This window comes from Caretta caretta, chromosome 4, assembly GCF_965140235.1.
Source record: "Caretta caretta isolate rCarCar2 chromosome 4, rCarCar1.hap1, whole genome shotgun sequence".
Taxonomy (NCBI): Eukaryota; Metazoa; Chordata; order Testudines; family Cheloniidae; genus Caretta; species Caretta caretta.
The window spans coordinates 102,556,558-102,576,617 of NC_134209.1; the positions used below are offsets into that span (position 1 = coordinate 102,556,558).

The following is a 20,060-nucleotide window of genomic DNA, read 5'->3' on the forward strand; positions in this document are numbered from 1 at the left end:
ATTCAACTCTTGGCTTTTGGTCTCATTTACAATCCACAATGCATGTAAACATCCTAAAATTCAGTGCAGTTAGACTAACTTGCACAATGTTTCTACCTATGATGGAGGACTCTTTAATCCAAGTTCTCATGGACAATTTCACAGAAGCCTATTATGTAAACAGGCAAGGAGATGCAAGGTCAGACCTTCTTTGTTCTCAAGAAGCCATAAGACTCTGGGAATGGTGTATTCAGAATTGTACAGTCTGACAGCTCTTCATCTCCTGGGAGAGAGTAATGGGCTGGCAGACCCCCTAAGCAGGAAAGCGACCTCATCCCATGAATGGGAATTAAAAAATCATTTACTAGACTGACTTTTCCAAGAGTGGGGGTTTCCCCAAATAGGTTTATTCGCTTCAGATCAAAAGAGTAAATGTCCAATATTTTGTTCTCAAGCAGGACAGTATCCCAGGTCTCTAGCAGACACCTTCTTCATTTGTTGGTCACACAGTTCAATGTATGCTTTCCCTCCATTTCCGCTAATTCCAAGGGTGTTACAGAATGTAAAGTGAGAAAAAAACTCGCATTATATTGATGGATCTTGCTTGGCCTCGTCAGTCTTGGTTCTTGGACATACTGCTTTGTCAAATCACTAATTTATCACACTCCCAGTTCAGAAGGACATGGTATCACAGTCTAGTCCTTCACCCAAACGCAGCTTCATTGTGTCTCACAGTTCGGATGATATCAGGATGTCCTAAGTAGTCAGTGCTCTTTGGAGGTACAAAATGGTCTTCCGGGCAGGAAATTATTTACTAGGATTACATATACTGCAAAATGGAAATTATTTTCATTATCTGCAATATCTAAGGGTTATGTTCCATGTCAGTGTTCTATTCCAATTATTTGTTTTTAAAGCACCCAGAAGTGTTTACTGTTTCAATTGCAGGTCATTGGCAGTTATTTCCACATTCCATCCTCCAGTAGAAGGAGGTTCTGTTTTCTCTCATCAATCAGTGTACGGATTTATGAGAGGTGTTCGTGTTTTCCTCTTGAGAGAAAGATCACTCCAACATGGGATTTAAATCTAGTACTTTCTTCACTTATGGACCCTCCTTTTGAACCTCTATCAAATTGTCCAATTCATTTATTGTCAATTTTGGTGGCATTTATATTAACTTGTAAAATTAAATGAATTGCAAGCTTTAATGATAAATTCTCCCTACACAGTTTTTCATATGGAGAGTGTAACTAGGAGACCACATCCGAAAGTATGGTCAGACTTTCATATCAATCAACTTATTCACTTACCAGACTTTTTTCTGAAACCTCATTCACATTGGTTTAACCTAAATTACATACTGTAGATGTCAGAAGATCATTATGATGTTACCTAGGTAGAAGTAAAATCTGTTTGTAGCACTCCAAGACTTTTCATTGCTTATGGTAATAAATCCAAAGGGATGGTTATTTTGTCACAAAGACTCTCAAAATGAATATTGGATGGTATTACGACTGCTTACAACATTAATAAAAAGAATCTTCCTTCAAATATTTGGACTCACTCTACCAGAGCACAAGCCATGTGGACAATATGCCTAAGTCAAATAGCAGTTTTCAGAGTAGCAGCCATGTTAGTCTGTATTCTCAAAAAGAAAAGGAGTACTTGTGGCACCTTAGAGACTAACAAATTTATTTGAGCATAAGCTTTGACCTGTAGCTCACGAAAGCTTATGCTCAAATAAATTTGTTAGTCTCTAAGGTGCCACAAGTACTCCTTTTCAAATAGCAGTGTCCAAAATCTGCAGAGCGGCTGCCTGGCCATTAGTGCATATGTTTATGAACATTATTCATTAGTGATTGCTTCAATATCCGATGTCCATTTTGGAAAGACAGTTTTGCAATTTCTTTTCAAATAACTCATGCCCCTCACCTCCTCAAATGGTGACTTCTGGCTAATCACCATAAGTGGGATCCACAAGTGCACTAACTCAGAGAAGAAAGAACAGTTGCTTAATTCACAGTAACTGTGGTCCTTTGAGATGTTCTGCACATGTGCATCTCACAAACACCCTCTGTCCCTGCAACTAGGAGTGTGGATCCTGAGCGACAAAGTTGCAGTGTGGTCGCTATGCCCTTAAGCCCTTGGGAACAGGGGCATGAGGGCATATAGGCCACGTGTGACCCCTGATGGACATGACTAGTGAAAATGTTCCAAACGCCTGTGCTAGGGTACATAGATACCTGTAAGTGCAAAACATCTTGAAGAACCACTCTTACTGTGAGGTAAGTAACCTCAGAGTTTTATTCCGTTCAGGAAATGGAACTGTTGGGTCAGTCCTGGGCCCAGCTCTATCTCCTTTGCACTTCTGAACAATGCATAGCACATAAAAAGCTGCCCTAGAGGAGCAGCGTCACACAAGAATCCTCAGTTGGCTCAAAACCATCAGCATGGGGGCAGGGGAAGGTTGGGGACCACAGAAAGTAAGCTTTAGCAGTTCAGGGAGAGCAAGAAAGCACAGACAGAGTTTGAAGATGAATAAATCACAATGAGAGAGGAACTGGAGAAGCTGAACATTGTAGATTTTTATATTGGGTCACTGTAATATGCCTTGCAAAAATTAAAGGCTGATGCCAGTCAGTAGCAGTTTGATTTCCCATGTACTAATTAGAATTCACCTGTTCTTGCAATGTGTTTACATTAAAAAAAATTAGTTCTAGCCTGAACAGTGATGAAGATAACCTTTTAGGGTTAGTCCTCTGACTAATAGGTGTCTGGTAAATGCTGCAGACTTTGTTTGTAGATTATGGGAGAAACTGCCTGCCTCTAGCCTGCTCGCAAAGGCTTGCTTTACTTGTAGCTTTTATGGGCATTGCACTACTGAACTGAACACATGCAAATATTACAAAACCAACTTATTTTCCAGTGTCATGTTGTAAATGATTGCTGTGATGAGTAGTCTAAACAATATTGTTTTTCAAAAGATTTTCTCTGGTCAAGGACTGGGAAAATAAGCAGGGGGAATTTGGTCTACCAAGCATGGTTTAGCTGCTACAATGTACTACTAGAATTGTTAGCATCAAGAAGAAAGTAAATTTGTGGGCATGTTATTGTGTTAAATGGATAAGTTTTATTTAAAATGTGCTTTAAGTGCCTCTCTGAAAGGGAGGCTGGTACTGTGGGGGAAAAAATCATGTTAATTTTATAAAGTTTTTTATAAACATTGCTAATTGCAAATAAAATAGTAAGCTTGTTGTGTAATAAAGCATCAAGAAAAATAATTGTGTAAAAATAATTTCTTCTAATACAGAAGTTTTTTAAAATTGTTAGTGACTTTGAGTATCAGCATTGATTAATCTGTCTCATAAGTAACAGCATTATCAGAGCATTGATACATGATGAAAAGTCCATCTGTAGGACATTCTTTGAACAACAGCTTGTTAAATTGTCCATAAAAGTGGACCTGTTCCAATCTATTTCTATCCACATATAGATATTACTTAAGATAATTTTAAAAATTGGTATACTGCAGCAAGAGCTTTTGGGTTGCTCCCAAGACAAGCTAGAGCTTTGCTACATTGCAGATGATCAGATAGTCAAGGAGTGGAATATTCAATTATATTATTTTTGGCAAGAAAATATGTCCCTTTCTTAAATGTTCTATAGATAAAAATGTTAAACAGAAACAGCATAATATATGTTTACTTTGTTATTGGATATTTGGGGCTGTTTGTATCAACATTTATATTATAGCAGCAAACGCCTTACTTACAAAAGCCTTTTAATCTTCTCCTGCTTCATTGTTTATAGTTTCACTGCAGATTGCATTTTGTTCGAAACAAAACAGAATTCTCTCTAGATTTTTAATTTTAGTGACTCACTTGTATTGCATGTTCTAATTAAAATTTTCAAAATAAATTAAATTAGTGAAAACTGTTTCTTTTTTTTCCTCATAGTATTTACTGACAAGCTTACATCATTTACTTTATTTACAGCCAAGATGAGGAAGAACAGGATGGTTTTCCAGAAGTACAGACTTCCCCACCACCTTCACCATTTCTTTCTGACATATTGGCAGCTTTTCAACCAGTGGCATATGATGATGAAGAGGAGGCCTGGCGCTGCCACGTCAATCAGATGCTGTCAGACACTGATGGATCTTGTGCAGTCTATACTTTTCATGTGTTCTCCAGGTTATTTCAGGTCAGTGACTCATTACTAATTAGTTTCTGACCCTTTTCCAAACCGTTCATTTTTCTAATTAATTTTCCAAGGCCTGACACTACCATAAAAAATTCAAATATATTAAAATAATGTTGTTATATGATCATGAAGTATTTTTTCCACAGGACCCTGCCTCATTTAATTCAAAGGATGGATATTGTGCAGGAAATAAGGCATCTGTTCAGTATTTCTTTTTATCCTCATCATTTGTGTGTCCCATCCCACACACACTTTGTTTTTTACTGAACATCATCCAAACCCTTTGCTGATTGCAGAATTATTGATTTCTTCATGAGCTTTTCTGTGGCACTCATCACCAAAGTATGCCAGCCTAACAAATATTAGTGAGTTTGTCTTCACAAAACCCCATGAGGTAAGGAGGTTTTTCACAGAAAGGGAATTGATATACTAGGAGATTAAGTTAAAAAATTTCTGTTAATTTAGGTTGCTTCAGTGATTGGAAACCCAGCTAGGGCCTGATTTTTTCAGAGTACTTAGCATTTTTATAGCACTTAATATGTTCTAAACACTGCAAATTAGGCATTAATTAATTAATCCTCTCACTATCCTGTGAGGAGGTGGATAAGTATTACCTCAGTGAAACTGACACAGAAAGACAAAGTGACTTGATCAAGGCCACACAGTGAGTGAGTGGCAGAACAAATATTAAAATTCAAGACCTCCTGACCCCAATTCTGTGCTCATTCCTCCAGACTACACTGCCTTACTGCCAGAGGCTTGAGCATCATCTCCCAGTTAATTCAGCTGTCGTTACAAGTGCTCAGCTTCTCTGAAAATCAGACCACAGCTGTCTGAAGTTGGGTGCCCAGAAGAAGAGAAACAAACTATTAGTATCCCCTTGTGAAAATGTTGATTTAAGTGATTTGTTCAGCATCACACAGGAAGTCTGTGACAGAGGTTATGATACAACACAGTCCTACTGGGTGGCATTCAACTGCCTTGACCAGGAAACCATAATTTCTCTTGCTGCAGTCCCCTGCCTCATTCACTATTCCAAATTCTGCAACAAATGAAGAAAGGATGGTTCAAACAACAGGTTCATTCACTACATAACCCTCATTCATTCCCTGATCACCATCCATCCTGTGCACTGAATGAGGCAGGGGTCAAGTGGGGAAAAAAGAGTGTGATTTTGTAATTAAAGACTGTATCACAATCAGTATCCCATGTACTCTGATTCTCTGCTGAATTTGTCATTTTGTCATATGCTATGGAATTTCGTGCTTTGGCTACAGAATCAGCCATTTTGCTTCAGCCAGATACCTGCCATTTTAGTCCTCCCTGCTCCACCTTGACCTGGCTTTAGCTTCCTCTCTCTGTGCTGCTTTTACCACAAGCGGAAATGCATTACATAAACAGCACTTTCTCTTTCCCTGCTGTTCATAAAAGGAGGAGCCAGAAAGCAGAGCAACAGCTCTCCCTGGCTCATGAGGACTAACCCCTGACTAGCTGTGAAGGTGTGTGCCCTGGGGGGAATGTTGCAAACCAGGGCCAAGTCATTGGGCTGCAGGCGATGGGGAGATTTCCATCTCACCCAGGCTCTGACATGTGCAGGACTGGATTAAGGCAATTGGGGGCCATAGGCGTACCACAAGAAGGTAAGGGGCCTTTTGTGACCATACCCCACTCCTGCACCATAGCCCCAAACCCCCACTTGGAGTAGCAATGACAGAGAAAAGCTGAGTGCTCTTTTCACAGTGTCCCTGAGCATCTAGCTATGTTGGGAATAACTGTTCTCTGTTACCCAGAGGCTCCATAAAATTTAGAGAATTCAGCAGCATATTATGAAAAATCAACAAATTGAACTAATCAGTACTGCTGTGGAATTGAGAGTTTCCTGCTACTGAACTAAGGAGTACCTGGCATAGAATTTGTCCATTGTGGTTCAGAGTATAGGGGGCCGTGATCATAACGCATAAGTGCAAGTAGCAGAATGAAGGTTGAACAGACAAACTTAATCCTGGCATTTCCTAGCTACAGAGTGCTTGACTTTGCAGTCTTACTAACATTATTTGAATGTAGATCTTTTGTATGTATTTGTAATTTTTCAGGTATTATAAAAAGAATTTATAGGAGCATACTGGGTCAGAACCATAGACTTATAAACCTATTTAATTTTAAAAAAATGAATAAACATAATTCAAAAAGTTTTCTGAAATATTATTTTCTAACTATGTTGTATCAAATATATAATGGTGTTTGCAGGCATAATTTTTTAATTGGCACTTGTTGACAGTGACCTGCATAAATCGCTACTTATCATTTATTTGTAGGACCCTACCAAATTCACAGCTCTGAAAAACATGTCACGGACCGTGAAATCTAATCTTCCCTAGCCAGGTGCCAGATTTCATGGGGTCTTCTACCCTGCACAGGGCTCCAGCTGCTAGTCAACCGGAAATGGGGAGGGACGAGACTTTCTCTTCCCCTGCAGGGGCCACTCCTAGGGTGGGTCATACCCACCTCCGGGATCTTCCCCAGCAGCAGGAAGCTCTGTGGCTCCAGCTGTCACTCCCCCTCCCACCCCCATGTGGGGAAGCTGCAGCTCCAGCTGTCGCCTCCTGTCCCCCACCCATCCCCCAGTACCCTACCACCCTCACTTCTGTGCTGCCACTGGCTTTAGAGCTGGGCTCCCAGGCAGCAGCCTTCATCTCTGGCTGCCTAACTCTAAAGGTAGCGCCCCTGCCAGAAGCAGAGCAGAAGTAAGGGTGGCAGTCCCATGCCCCACTACAATCGCCTTGCAGCCCTTCCACCCTGACCGCCTTTTGGGTTGGAACCCCCACAGTTACAACACTGTGAAATTTCAGATGTAACTATCTTTAAACGTGAAATTGACTAATTTAGAAAAAAACCCTGGCTGTGAAATTGACCAAAATGGACCATGAATTTGCTAGGGTCCTATTTATTTGTATTATCGTAGCACCTACCAGCTCCAGTCATGGACAAGGATCCTGTTGTAGTAGGCACTGTACAAAAAGAATCCCTGCCCCAAAAGAGCTTACAATCTAAGTTGTGGCTTTACTACTCCTAAATAATGCATTCATCCCTGACTCAAGGCAATATATAGTACCATAATTTTGGGAACTATTTCCCTTCTTACAGTGTTTTACTGCTTTTATTATGCAAACAGTCCATATTTTGTGAGTGTGTGTATAATTTAATAATGACAAAAAAAAGTGTGTTGTCATAAATGACAGTAGTTTACATAGAAATTCTTTGTCATAATAGAAAAAAAGCTTTCCTTTATCAGGAAAAAGAAAAGAAAAAAGGAAGTAATGCAAAGTAAATATTTCTTTCTATTTTTTATTATTCTAGACCATTCAAAGAAAGTTTGGGACTATAACAAATGATGCAATCAGTTTTCTTGGTGAAGGTCTACAGCGTATTGGAACAAAATTTAAAAGTTCGCTGGAGGTGATGATGATGTGTTCGGAATGCCCAACAGTCTTTATTGATGCTGAAACGGTAAAATCTCATGTGCAGTCAGCAATACACGGTTAGATTAAAATATCTATGTATTTAGTAATCTTTCTGCAGGCGCACAGAATGTTTTATGGTTCAACCTTTGCAAAATAATATTGAGGGAATTTTTTTCAAAATTCCAGGCAGACAGCCAACTGATAGTAGTGCCTTTGAAAATCTCTCCCATTGTCAGTGATTGCAGCAGCATACAGACAGGTTTCAGAGTAACAGCCGTGTTAGTCTGTATTCGCAAAAAGAAAAGGAGTACTTGTGGCACCTTAGAGACTAACCAATTTATTTGAGCATGAGCTTTCGTGAGCTCACGAAAGCTCATGCTCAAATAAATTGGTTAGTCTCTAAGGTGCCACAAGTACTCCTTTTCTTTTTGCAGCAGCATAGATAGTACTTGTATTTAAAAATAAAAAGATTAATTTGTATAAATGAAACAGAATAGTATTAAAACAATAGTTTATAGCTGTAAGTTCAGTTGTGAAATATAGCCCTTTCTAATTATACAAAAATTGTTAAATATAATTATTTCTCCCAAATAACTTCTATATGGTAAGGACAAACAGTGGATTTAGATAGTAGATATCAATTAATTTCACTCACTGTTCTTTACAAGGTTTCATTTGTCAAACTAAATGGTGCGGGGGGAGGCATTCAATATCCTGGTCAGATTCTGCTATCCTTCCTTACTGACTTTGAGTCTGCCATAGGGCTTATCTACACAGGGAAATCCAAATCATAGTATTTCCAGCAGAACAGTACCTCTGACAATATCCTGGTTCCATATTGACTTGGGGCTAGATTGTGGCCTGTTCTGCACACTGGCACAAGGAAGTACAAGGGGCACAAGGAGCCCACTTACTCCCTTGCATTGTTGTGCTGCATGCAGGATGGAAGCAGACTCCACAAAGCCACTGCTTGTCCCTTGCACAGGTGAGCAGGAGAGGGAGGAGAGTTGACAGACCATGATTTCATCCCCCCCACACCAACATGCCTGGCAGCTTAGTTACCTCAGTGCTCCAAATAGTATAAGCTGTAACAGCTGTAGACCCAGCACAGTTTATTCCCTTCCTTGAGTAGCATGGAGACTGGTAGGGACATAGGGTGTCACAATGTCACAGTCTCCCTCCTAAGCTGCTCTGGGACAACACAACACATTGTCCTTCCCTGTAAGTGAGATTGCAAACTCATGATTTAGCTCTTAGATGGAAATGTACCACAAGTTGAATCACAAGTGTTATTTCCTTCAGCACTTAGGAGTTCCTTTGAGATCTCTCATCCAAGTTCTACTAGGCACAACCCTGCTTACCTTACAAGATCTGCTTAGATCTCAGCTTGGGGTGGTGTGGCTGCAAATGTTTGCTTAAAGCTAAAAACAGAGGTTTTACTGTGATGTGCAGAACAGCTAGTTTTATGTGATATCCCAAATGTGGTCTAACAATTTAAGTGTTTAATTTGTTAGTAGAAAAAAAATATTTTTATATTCTAGCTGATGTCCTGTGGCTTACTAGAAATGTTGAAGTTCAGCGTTCTAGAGCTTCAAGAACATCTAGATACCTATAATGCCAAAAGAGAGGCAGCAGAGCAGGTGAGTCTGCATTATTCCATAGGCTGATACCTGTTTCAGAATTTTAAAAAATACTAGAATTTCAAAAGATTATCAAGGAGATTTTAAAAAGCTACATGTCTGTCTTGTATCTCAAACAAAATAGTAGACTTAAAGTTAAAAAAGAAATTGCTGTGGCATACTGGTGGAATAGCTTGCTTCCTTTTGTTACTAGCATTCTCTGTTGTGTATAGTTTGAACGAGTTGTTTGTGCTATGGGTAGTTGATGCTTGTTGCACCTACCTACACACTATTACTTTTTACTGTGTGTATGGGTAATTGTTAGATGTTCAAAAGGTAAAAGAGAATTTTAGCATCAATGCTGAACTCATTGTAGGCTTTTTACTCCTTCATATAAGTACTATGGGGTAGAGAGGGTCTGTGATGCTGAGATTTAAAATAAAGTTGACATTTAGACAATATGATGAAATAGTTTAGACCCTGAAGGTATATTTAATGCCTATCCTCTGTGCAAAGGGCAGTAGGTTTAAAAATTGAACTTTCAGCAAAGCATGTGTGCTTGTTTTTATGAACCAATGTATTGAAACTGACTTTAGAAGGATACTAACTTCAGAAAATTCAAACAGATTACCCTTTCACCAACTAAAAGAAAATATGGAACCAGATTCACCTCTGCAGTCGCAGGAAGAGATGCAATTTGTACACACCTGTATAGGAGTAGTTGTCGAGAAAAGGGATCAGTCTCTGCGAAGGGCAGTGCTGGTACTGTTGTCACTGACCCCTAGGGGTACCATTAGGAGAGGACATTTTGCAAATGTTGCTGGTGATCTATAGAAGTCTGTCAGAAGCTGCTCAGGAAATGTGCTGAATCAGTTCCATGCAGGCTTACCCTAAGGGCTTGCATCCATTGGTATATCCAAAGATGTGAGCCTGGGACATTGGCTCTGAATTCAGTCTTTCTGGCTCTTCTGTTTTGAAAATATAAATGGTCTCTTTTGATATTTCCCTAATAGATTCATGTAGGCATCGGGTTGTGTGGTAAACATCAATCTTGCACCACTCAAAGTATGTAATGACCATAAACACATCACACTTGCAATCACCTATCAAATGGTTCAGACATGCTGCCACATTTTTGTTAGAAGGAATCTCAAGATGTATCCAGTTTCCTGGGTAAAATATCTCCATACTTAATGAGATTCCTTCAGTCTGAACTTCTTGGAGAAACATTTTTGAAAACTCTAGTTTTTATTAGAGTCTTTAAATTGTGTTTCCTGAATTTTATTAAAAAGTCTTTTTTAACATTTTTAATAAGGACTTTTCTTGTCCTGTTTCTGATGTTGTTAAGGTCTTTTTTTAGCTGGAGAAAAAATTGATTATACAGAGGAAACAGTGAAACTGACTATACTCAAGAGAACCTGATCTAACTTTAATTGAAGACTGCCACTGAGTTCAGTGGGAGTTGGATCAGATCCAAAGTTCTATCAAATGCACAAAGTAAACAAACTGTAAAAAAGAGACATTTTTTTCACCATAATCTCCTCCAGTTACAGCAATATTAGAAGTCACACCATAATAGATCCTAAATTTTCACACAGAGGTGATTTTTCTAGTTGGCATTGTCCTTTTAAATGCACACTTAGGGACAGAAATTTCAATTAGGTTTATTAGGCTACTGTATTCTCAGCCACAACACTTTTCTAGTTTGAGATGAGACTAAATCAAAACATAAATGAAACACATGGTTTCATCTTAGTCTTTTCAAAGTTACCAGGGCAGCCAAAATCAAGAGAATTGACTTTTTATGTTTAGTAGATGGCTCAAATAAAAAAGGTCTGCTTGTGTGTTAGTATTAGTTTGTTACCCTTACTATTATCACTACTTCCATTTTTTAAAAACCTGACAAATCCTAAACAATAATTGGATTATGAGAAGCACAAGTATAAGTGTCTTGCACTAACTATATTTCTGATTAAGTTTAAATCTCATCTAATTTTAGGGATGCCCCCATTAGCACAGTATCAGAGTGCCACACTATCTGTAATTTATATATTCTTACATCCCTGTGAAATAGGCAAATACTATTTTCCCCATTTTACAGATGGGGAACTGAGGCACAGAGAGGCTAAGTAACTTGCCCAAGGTCACTCATGAAGTCTGAGGCAGAGTAGGGACTTGAACCTAGGTATGTGTTTATACTCTGAAAAGTGACTATGCAAAATGGCATTGTGAGATTCTCTCCATGTGGATTGTTTCTCAGTGAGTTAATTGCCCATTATACACATGTGATTTTTTTTTCTAATTGGTGAATAAGAAAGTAGCAATCTTAGTCACCTTTCTAACCATAAATGCACTTTAAATTTTCAACTATATTTTTATATTTTCATTTTTTATTATAGATTATTCTATGCATAAAGATAATGCAGAATCTCTTTGAGTTGTCTGCATTTTGTTTATATAAAGGAATCTGGTGTATGGAAGTTAATGATGGCCTCTGTCAATATATCACAGTGGAGCACACATGTTTTCTGTAGTGATGCTGTCAAAAGACTGCCCAAGGACTGTTTCTGTGTTCAGCCTGTCTTCTACTGCAATATTTGTGAGTGACTAGGGCAGGGCAAAGGTTTCATTGGGTCAAAGAAATTGTTCTGAAACAACTGAGAGCCTAAGGCAGATTTGGTTATTATTTTTTTAATTTGCATCAAGAAAGAAAAAGATGGTAAAACTTTTATCAGTTTTAGTTAGCATAATATAATTTAATTTAGAAATCAGTGGCTAATTTTCTCCAAAAAATGTTCTTGTTCTACAGTTTTAAAACATATTCTTTTCATTTCTTCAATGGTCATTCTTTGTTCACCACCGTTTGTGTATTGTACAAGGAATGGAGAATTGGGAGTCTTCAGAAGGGTTGAGCGAAAGCACAGTGAAGTTAAATAAACAAGGCACAAGAAAATATTGATCCAAAGGTGTAGCCAATTGTTTGACTGCAGTTGCTGTTCATTCTTTAAAATGTTCAAAAGACCAATTAACCTAACTTAGCCAAATTTATTGTCTAAAAACAAAGCAGTACAAGACAAAAGGGAGACAGACATACAAATTCTCACAGCGTGTTCACCATATACAGATTGCGTGCTTCAGAGATGTGCATTTCAGCTAGCAGTATTTATTGGATGATTTTACAAGTTACAAAACTCCTTACACATCACTAAAATCCAGTTCACCAGTTCATACCAGTTCTTTAGCTTGTTGTTCTGTACCTTCCTTATTTTTAGTTTGGCTACTAGCATTCCTGGTACTGGTCCATAAAGGTACCTCCCTGTACTCATCTGAATATTCCATTCCAAGTACTGATGAGCCATGAAAGTTTCCCCTAACCATACTTGGTACAAAGTATTCTTGCATCTTTGCTTTGGCAAGTTTCCTGTTTTGTAATACCAAAGCTGACTTCAGGTTTTCAAAGTGTTGTGGGATACATTATGTGGGTGAACAGAATTGTAGGAAAAGCATATTACATTCCGTTAAAATAACTTCCCTACACTTTTTATATTAATACCATGCACATAATACCTTTTAACATGGTGCATACTGTGCCTAACATATATGTATTGGCTAACAAAAGCTAATGAGACATACAGGAAGTGATTGAAGTAAAATTGGTTGGCTATATTCAAATAGGTAATAATTGTATAAAAGCAATCTGTGTGGTATATTAAACTACTGGTCTCTAGAATCAACCCCAAGAATTATGAGCCAAACTGTAAACCTCTTTTACAAACTTTATCCTGAAAAAGTGTATTGTATGTGATATTTGTATGTTGTCTTAACCTCCTTAGACTTTGAATTGCACATGTAAAAAATAGGAGTGTTAGTTGTAGCTGCATGGAACTCACACCCAGCAGAGCTGAAGTGGGGCAGACAAAGGGGTTCGTAAGCCACCTTTCTTTTTCGAGGAGTGTCCCTGTGGGTGTTCCACGTTAGGTGTTTTGGCACCCTATGTTTGTAATCAGAGTTTTGTATTAGCAGTGCCCCAGCTTGCTGTGCACACCCAGCAGCCGTCTCACACCGCTCCGAGTGGTTACTTAGCATGTGCAGCCAATCGTCCCCCAGTTCCTTTTGTACTGCCTTTGTCTTGAGTCGGAGCGACAGCAGTGCCTCTCTTAATCTTACATACCTCAGCAGTTTTCTGTTTTCCCGGACGTATTAGACTTTAATTTCATTATTTATCCTCTAGTTTATATTTTAACTAGAGGATAAATCTTTAAAATCTTTCCAAAAATTTTTTTTGGTTAGCTGTTCCCCTCAATCCCTCTTCCCCCCCCCCCCCCCCCCCCGGTGGGTCGCCAGCTTCGACAACAAGAACAGAGACCCAAATATGGACTTATTCTCCTTCTTTCTCAAAACGAGTACCCTCTCAGGCATGTCTGGCTCTCCCGGCTTTAAACGCTGCCTGACTTGCAGACTTTCGATACTGGTAGCAGACGGCCACGCACACTGTGTCCGCTGCCTTGGTGAGACCCACATTACTCAGAAGTGTCGACATTGCAAAAAATTGTCTGCTAGGACAAGGAAGGCTAGGGACCTCCAGATGGAGAAATGTCTCAGGCCAGCCTCCAACCCCGAGTCGAGAATGCCTCCTGGCCAGCAGTCACCAGCAGCAGCATCTGACAGGGGATCTACCTCAAAAATGGCTGGTAAGGAGCCTGCTTCCAAAAAGGCTGCTAAAAAGCGGTCTTGCTCTTCCCCACAGTGAAATTTGCGCAAAAGAAAGCAATCTCCCAGTGGAAAATTTACCCCAGTACCAATGGCACCAAAAGCATCGGACCACAAGGCACCAGGAACGTCCGGTACCAAGACTTCTCAAGGAGCTAAGGACCTGGTGTGGGCAAGCTCTCATGGAGGTACGCGCACGAAAACCAAACCTCCCAGGTCGGCACCAACGGAGCTGAAGAAAACCTCGGCACCGAGTACTGTAATGGCACCACCTGATGTACCTACGCAATACAGTAAGCCATCAGTACCAACAGCTCTCACTCTGCTCCCATGCCACAGCATTCTGACGTCCCTGGCACCGAGTCTTCCAGTACCACAGCAATTTATGCAACAGGCGAACCTCATGATTACTTCAAAGTCTGGCACGCTCCTATTCAGTACCGACGGTACCCCAGCGAGACCGGGACCAAACCTGGTGGCTACTCCCGTTGGCTCAGCCATCTCCAGCGATGAGGAAGAAGAGGATGAGGCAGGGACATGCACCCCTCACCACTCCATACCTCAGCCAGGACCCTCTCAGCATTACACATCTGCTGACATATGAGGCTGGCAGGCTCAACTGTGAGTGCCGCCTCCAATGACTTTTCCACCCAACTGGGCATACTGGGATCCATGAGCATTATATAGGCCTCAGGACCTCAGCCTCCCCCTCCCCTCCCCATTCCACCAAGGTCTAGAGCAACACGATCCCCTTCACCACCTGCCCCAGCTCCCTCAGAGACATGGGAGGAGGAGATAGAGGAGCCCGACGGTGATACCCTGCCGCCCACCCACATTTCATCTTCATCACTGGATGAAACAGTAATCCCACCCCCCCACACACACATCGGGACGATTTCAAATCATTCCAGGATCTTTTCAAGAAGGTAGCTGAATCCCTGGACATTTCCTTAGCAGAGCTACCAGAAACCCAACACAGGCTTACAGACATCCTCCAGGCATCTCCATCAGTAAAAATTGCACTGCCTATCAATGCTGCCATAATGGATCCTGCAAAAATAATCAGGCAGACACCTGCCACACCCCCGCCTTCTTGTAAGAGATCTGACAAGTGTTATGTGCCAGCTAAAGGGGCCGAGCTTCTGTTCACTCACCCTGCACCAAATTCTTTGGTGGTTGAGGCTGTTAATCAAAGGGGAAAACAACACCAGTCTAGAACGAACCCTTACGATAAGGACTGGGAAAGGCTAGACCTATGGACAGAGAGCCTATTCCTCAGCCATGCTCCAATTTCGCATAGCTAATTATTCAGTCTTACTAGCTAAATACATGCACAACCTGTTCTCTAAAATGTCAACTTTTATTGAACATTTGCCTGATGACAAAAAAGAACAATACAAGGCTAACATTTCTGAAGGGGGTCTCGTTGCCAAAACAGGCCTCTCTCGACTCCGCAGATACGGCAGCATGCTCCATTGCTACCTCTGTGGTCCTGCTTTGGGCATCCTGTCTTCACCTTTCCGGGTTCCCTATGGAGGTCCAGGCCACAGTCGAAGATTTACCCTTTGAGGGTCAGAAACTTTGTGGAACACACAAATGTGTCTTTACATATCCTGAGGGACTCCAGGGCCACCTTAAAATCCCTGGGTATCTGTGTACCCGTGAACAAAAAGAACCAGGGCAGATTTTATAACCAGTGATTCTGAACTACCCCAAACATCCAGCCGCAAAGACAGTGTGACCAATGCCATAAACAGACAAGATGCAGGCAGAACCAAGATCAGCCTTCCATGTCTCAACTACTTCTACTCATCTACTTCCAGACAATCATTTTGAAGATTTGGTTGAGGGCATGAGACCTCCACGTTCTTTGATCCCGGAACTAGACCCAATCTCTAGCCCTTTTTGGAGACTGTCTGTCACCGTAATACCCAGTCTGGAACACTGTCACTACAGACAAATGGGTTCTGGAAATTATCCAGAAGGGTTACTCCATCCCCTTCATCTCTCTTTCACCTACCCACCCCCCTTCTCTGTCCATCTTCAGGGACCCCTTTCATGAGCCCCAGGTACAACAGGAAATAAACCACCTCCTACAATCAGGGGCCGTGGAACCAGTACCAGATCAATACAGGGGAAGAGGGTTTTATTCCCATTATTTTCTCACTCAGAAAAAGACCGGTGGATGGAGACCCATCATTAATTTAGGACAGCTCAACAAACTTGTGAGAAAGCAACTTTTCAAAACGGTGACTTTTTCCATGATAATTCTGGCATTAGAGAAAGAAGACTGGCTCTCAGCCCTCAACCTGCAAGATGCTTACTTTCATGTTACCATTCACCCGGCGCACAGACGATTCCTGAAATTCACCCTGGGACATCAACATTTCCAATACAGAGTGCTCCCCTTCGGCCTGTCATATGCCCCAAGGGTCTTTTCCAAGGCCCTCACGGTCATTGCAGCTCACCTCCGAAAACTGGGGGTGATGATTTTTCCATACCTGGACGACTGTCTTTTAAGGGCGTCGACACAACGTGCAGCACTAAACGCCACACAAACCACGATAATCCTCTTTACAGATCTCAGACTACAGATAAAAGTGGAGAAGTCCACCATGGTTCCTGTCCAACAACTGGAAACTCCCTCGATTGCCTCACCACAACAGCAAGTTTACCCCAGCAGTGCTTCCTCACCTTAACCAATTTGATTACAATGATCATGGACAGTCCACAAACGTCCACCAGAATGTGCTTACAGCTTTTGGGGCACATGGCTGAAATGACATTTGTCATAAAGCATGCCAGGCTACACATGAGATGCTTACAGGCCTGGTTTTGCACCATCTACATACCACATAAACATTCTCTCAACAGACGTCTCACTATGCTCCGTAGGACTTGCTCACATGGTGAACACAAGCACAGAACATCTGCACAGGTGTTTCCTTCCAACAGAAAGCTCCTATTACAACGATCGCTATGGACCCCTCCCTTGTGGGATGGGGAGCTCATTTACGCAACAACGCCATCCAGGGTCGCTGGTCTCCAGTAGAATCCAATCTACACATAAACATACTGGAACTAAGGGCTGTCAGAAATGCATGTGAGCACTTCCTGCCCTTGATCCAAAACATGACTGTCAAGATCCTTACAGACAATATTGCATGCATGTTCTATATAAATCGCCAAGGGGGAGCGCGATCATACTCTCTGTGCACAGAGGCAATATGCCTCTGGAACTGGTGCATCACCAACAACGTAGACATTTTGGCATCTTATCTGCCAGGATGTCCAAACACGACAGTGGACCAACTGAGCAGAGACTTCTCACAAACCCATGAGTGGGAGCTGGATCATTCAACTCTCTCAGCCATATTCAACCTATGGGGGTTCCCCATTATAGATCTAGCCACAACAACTCAGAACGCAAAGTGCCCTCAATACTGCTCCCGAGCCGGACTGGAACACCACTTCTTGGGCGACGCTCTCCTAATAAAGTGGGAAACACCACTATTGTATGCATTCCCTCCAATCCCACTCCTGAGTCGGGTCATTCACAAGATCAGGCAGGACAAATCCAGGATCATTCTCATCGCACCCACAGGGCCCAGACAAACCTGGTTCCCATACCAGATGGGAAGACAGATGGCAGTGAAGCCACCTCAAACCCTTCTAATAATACCTCACCTTCTGATGCAGGATTCAGGATACGTCAATCACCCCAACGAATCCCTTCTCTTTCTCAAGGCCGGGTTACTCCATGGCTAACGGGGATTTACAAAAACTATTCTGAGGAAGTGAAAGACGTCCTACTGAACAGTCGAAGATTAACCACACGAAAAATATACACACAGCAGTGGTCCCAGTTCTGCATTTGGTGACAGGACAACCATATTGCTCCACAGTCGACCCCACTACCCAGGATACTGGACTATATACTGGGCCTTAAGAAATCGGGGTTATCTAACAGCTCCCTCAGAGTACACCTGGCCGCCATCACTTCATTCCACAACAAGGTGGACGGAGTCATTATCTTTGCTTACCCAACTACTAAACACTTCCTAAAGGGCATAGAAAACACTTATCCCACCCTAAAAGACCCTGCCGCCATGGGATCTTTCTTAACCTTGTTCTCCGCAGTCTAATGGGGAAACCGTTTGAACCCCCTAGCAACTTGTTCTCTGTTACACTTATCCATGAAGATGGCCTTCCCCATTGCCATCATGTCAGCAAGGCGGATGGGGGAATTAGGTGTCCTAATGGCACACCCACCTTATACCACATTTTTCAAAGATAAAGTGATCTTACGGCCACATCCCAAATTTATACCCAAGGTGGCCTCCCCATTTCGCCTAAATCAACCCATATGCTTACCTGTGTTTTTTCTGAAACCGCATGCCGACCGCAGGGAGGCATCACTTCACACGCTAGATGTTTGCAGAGCGCTAGCTTTCTACCTAGAAAGGACAAAAACATTCAGGAAGTCATCTAGACTATTTCTCTCTATAACAGAATGTTCCAAGGGTCAAACTATTTCAAAACAGAGATTGTCTAAATGGATATCAAGTTGTATCCATTTGTGTTACCAAAACAACAATCTACCAGCTCCGCCAGGAGTTTGCACTCACTCCACCAGACCATTATTAATATTGGTGGCCTTTCTCAATAATGTACCCATCATGGACATTTGCAAAGCAGCTACTTGGGCATTTGCCCATACTTTTACTAAACATTACACATTAGAACAGCAATCAGCTGCAGATGCTCAGTGTGGACTCTGTGCTATCTACGGTCACTAAACCAACTCTGAAGCCCCTCCCCTCCACTGAGGGGCATTGCTCAACAGTCACCTAAAGTGGTGCACCCACAGGCACACTCCTCAAAGAAGAAGAAAAAGAAGAAGATTACTCACCTTGTGCAGGAACTAAGGTTCTTCAAGATGGTTGTCCCTGTGCGTTCTCCACTACCCCCCATCCCTCTACTTCAGAGTTTCACATCGATTCTCTGGTGTGGAGAAGGAAATTGGGGACGGTTGCCTGTGCACAGTAGGTAAGCGCTCGGAGCGGAGTGAGATGGCTGCCGCACGTGCACAGCCAACCGGGGCACTGCTACTATAAATCTCTGATTACAAGCACAGTGTGCCGAAAGTGGAGCACCCACAGGGACAACCATTTTGAAGAACCTCAGTTACTGCACAAGGTGAGTAACCACCTCTTTTTGCTTCCACTGGTCCTGGTATTAGCAGGGAGCCAAACCACCTACCAGTGCAAGTCAGAACATCCACAGGGCTTCTCTAACTTACACTAGTAGGAATGGTCCCCAGCATGCCGCTTTATGGCACGCGCATAAAGGGAGCAAGTGACAAAAAGCCAATGTCCCTTTTGTAGTGCTGGGCCAGGATCTTTCATGTTGTCCAATTTTGCTTTTCCGAACTACTGTTCTGTTCTCTTGTACTAAGGCTTTCATTGTGCTCATATCTGTATTACAGACTAAAACATTGAATCAAAGGAGAATATAAGAAAATAGAGCACTTCAAGTATCATGTAAAAACTGCAGGGATCTCTAATATTTAAAAATATTGTTTTTTCTCTTTAAGATTTCAAAAATGTAAAATGTGTAAGAAGACATTAGACAGAGTGTGAAAACTAGATATTAGGTTCCCAATTTCTGATGTCATTTTTTCTGATGCAAACTATATCATTATTATTGATGGATGCTGTCAGATGAAAAGAAAAACAAGATTTAAAATGTACAGTGGGATCCATGTCACTAATTGAAACTGACACCACAGTGTTTAGAGAATTCCACTTCTCCTTCTGATAAGCACACAGGCCTAGTTAATTCACTAAGTAGCCTTTATTAAATTGAGCAGATGGGAAATCACATTTTTTTCTTCCCTTTCTTGCATCAGACAAAGGTTAGGAAAAGGTCACTAAAATTTCCAATAAGACTCATGATATACAGCACACATTCTGCTAAATTTACTTCCATGGATTGTGTTGAGCCTGTTCTGTGTTACAGGGGATAATTTTCACTTTTATCTCAGCATGGTGCTTTGCTATTCCAGTAATACTCTACTTCAGCATTA

At 41.4% G+C, this 20,060-nt stretch overlaps 1 protein-coding gene and 1 long non-coding RNA gene across 13 annotated transcripts in view; one reads left to right on the forward strand and one right to left on the reverse strand.

Annotated features, from left to right (window-relative positions):
- The window catches only part of LOC125635946 (uncharacterized), a 44,611-nt gene extending 26,180 nt beyond the window's left edge, over positions 1-18,431 (reverse strand). The window contains exon 1 of the long non-coding RNA XR_007356423.2: positions 18,347-18,431. This is a non-coding gene — a long non-coding RNA (uncharacterized LOC125635946). The remainder of the gene's footprint in view (positions 1-18,346) is intronic.
- Positions 1-20,060, forward strand: part of FRYL (FRY like transcription coactivator) — a 415,631-nt gene that overhangs the window by 382,445 nt on the left and 13,126 nt on the right. For all 12 annotated transcript variants that reach the window (XM_048848366.2, XM_048848367.2, XM_048848354.2 and 9 more), the window contains 3 exons: positions 3,975-4,182; positions 7,540-7,689; positions 9,185-9,283. In XM_048848366.2, the coding sequence (XP_048704323.1) occupies positions 3,975-4,182; positions 7,540-7,689; positions 9,185-9,283 (457 nt within the window). The remainder of the gene's footprint in view (positions 1-3,974; positions 4,183-7,539; positions 7,690-9,184; positions 9,284-20,060) is intronic.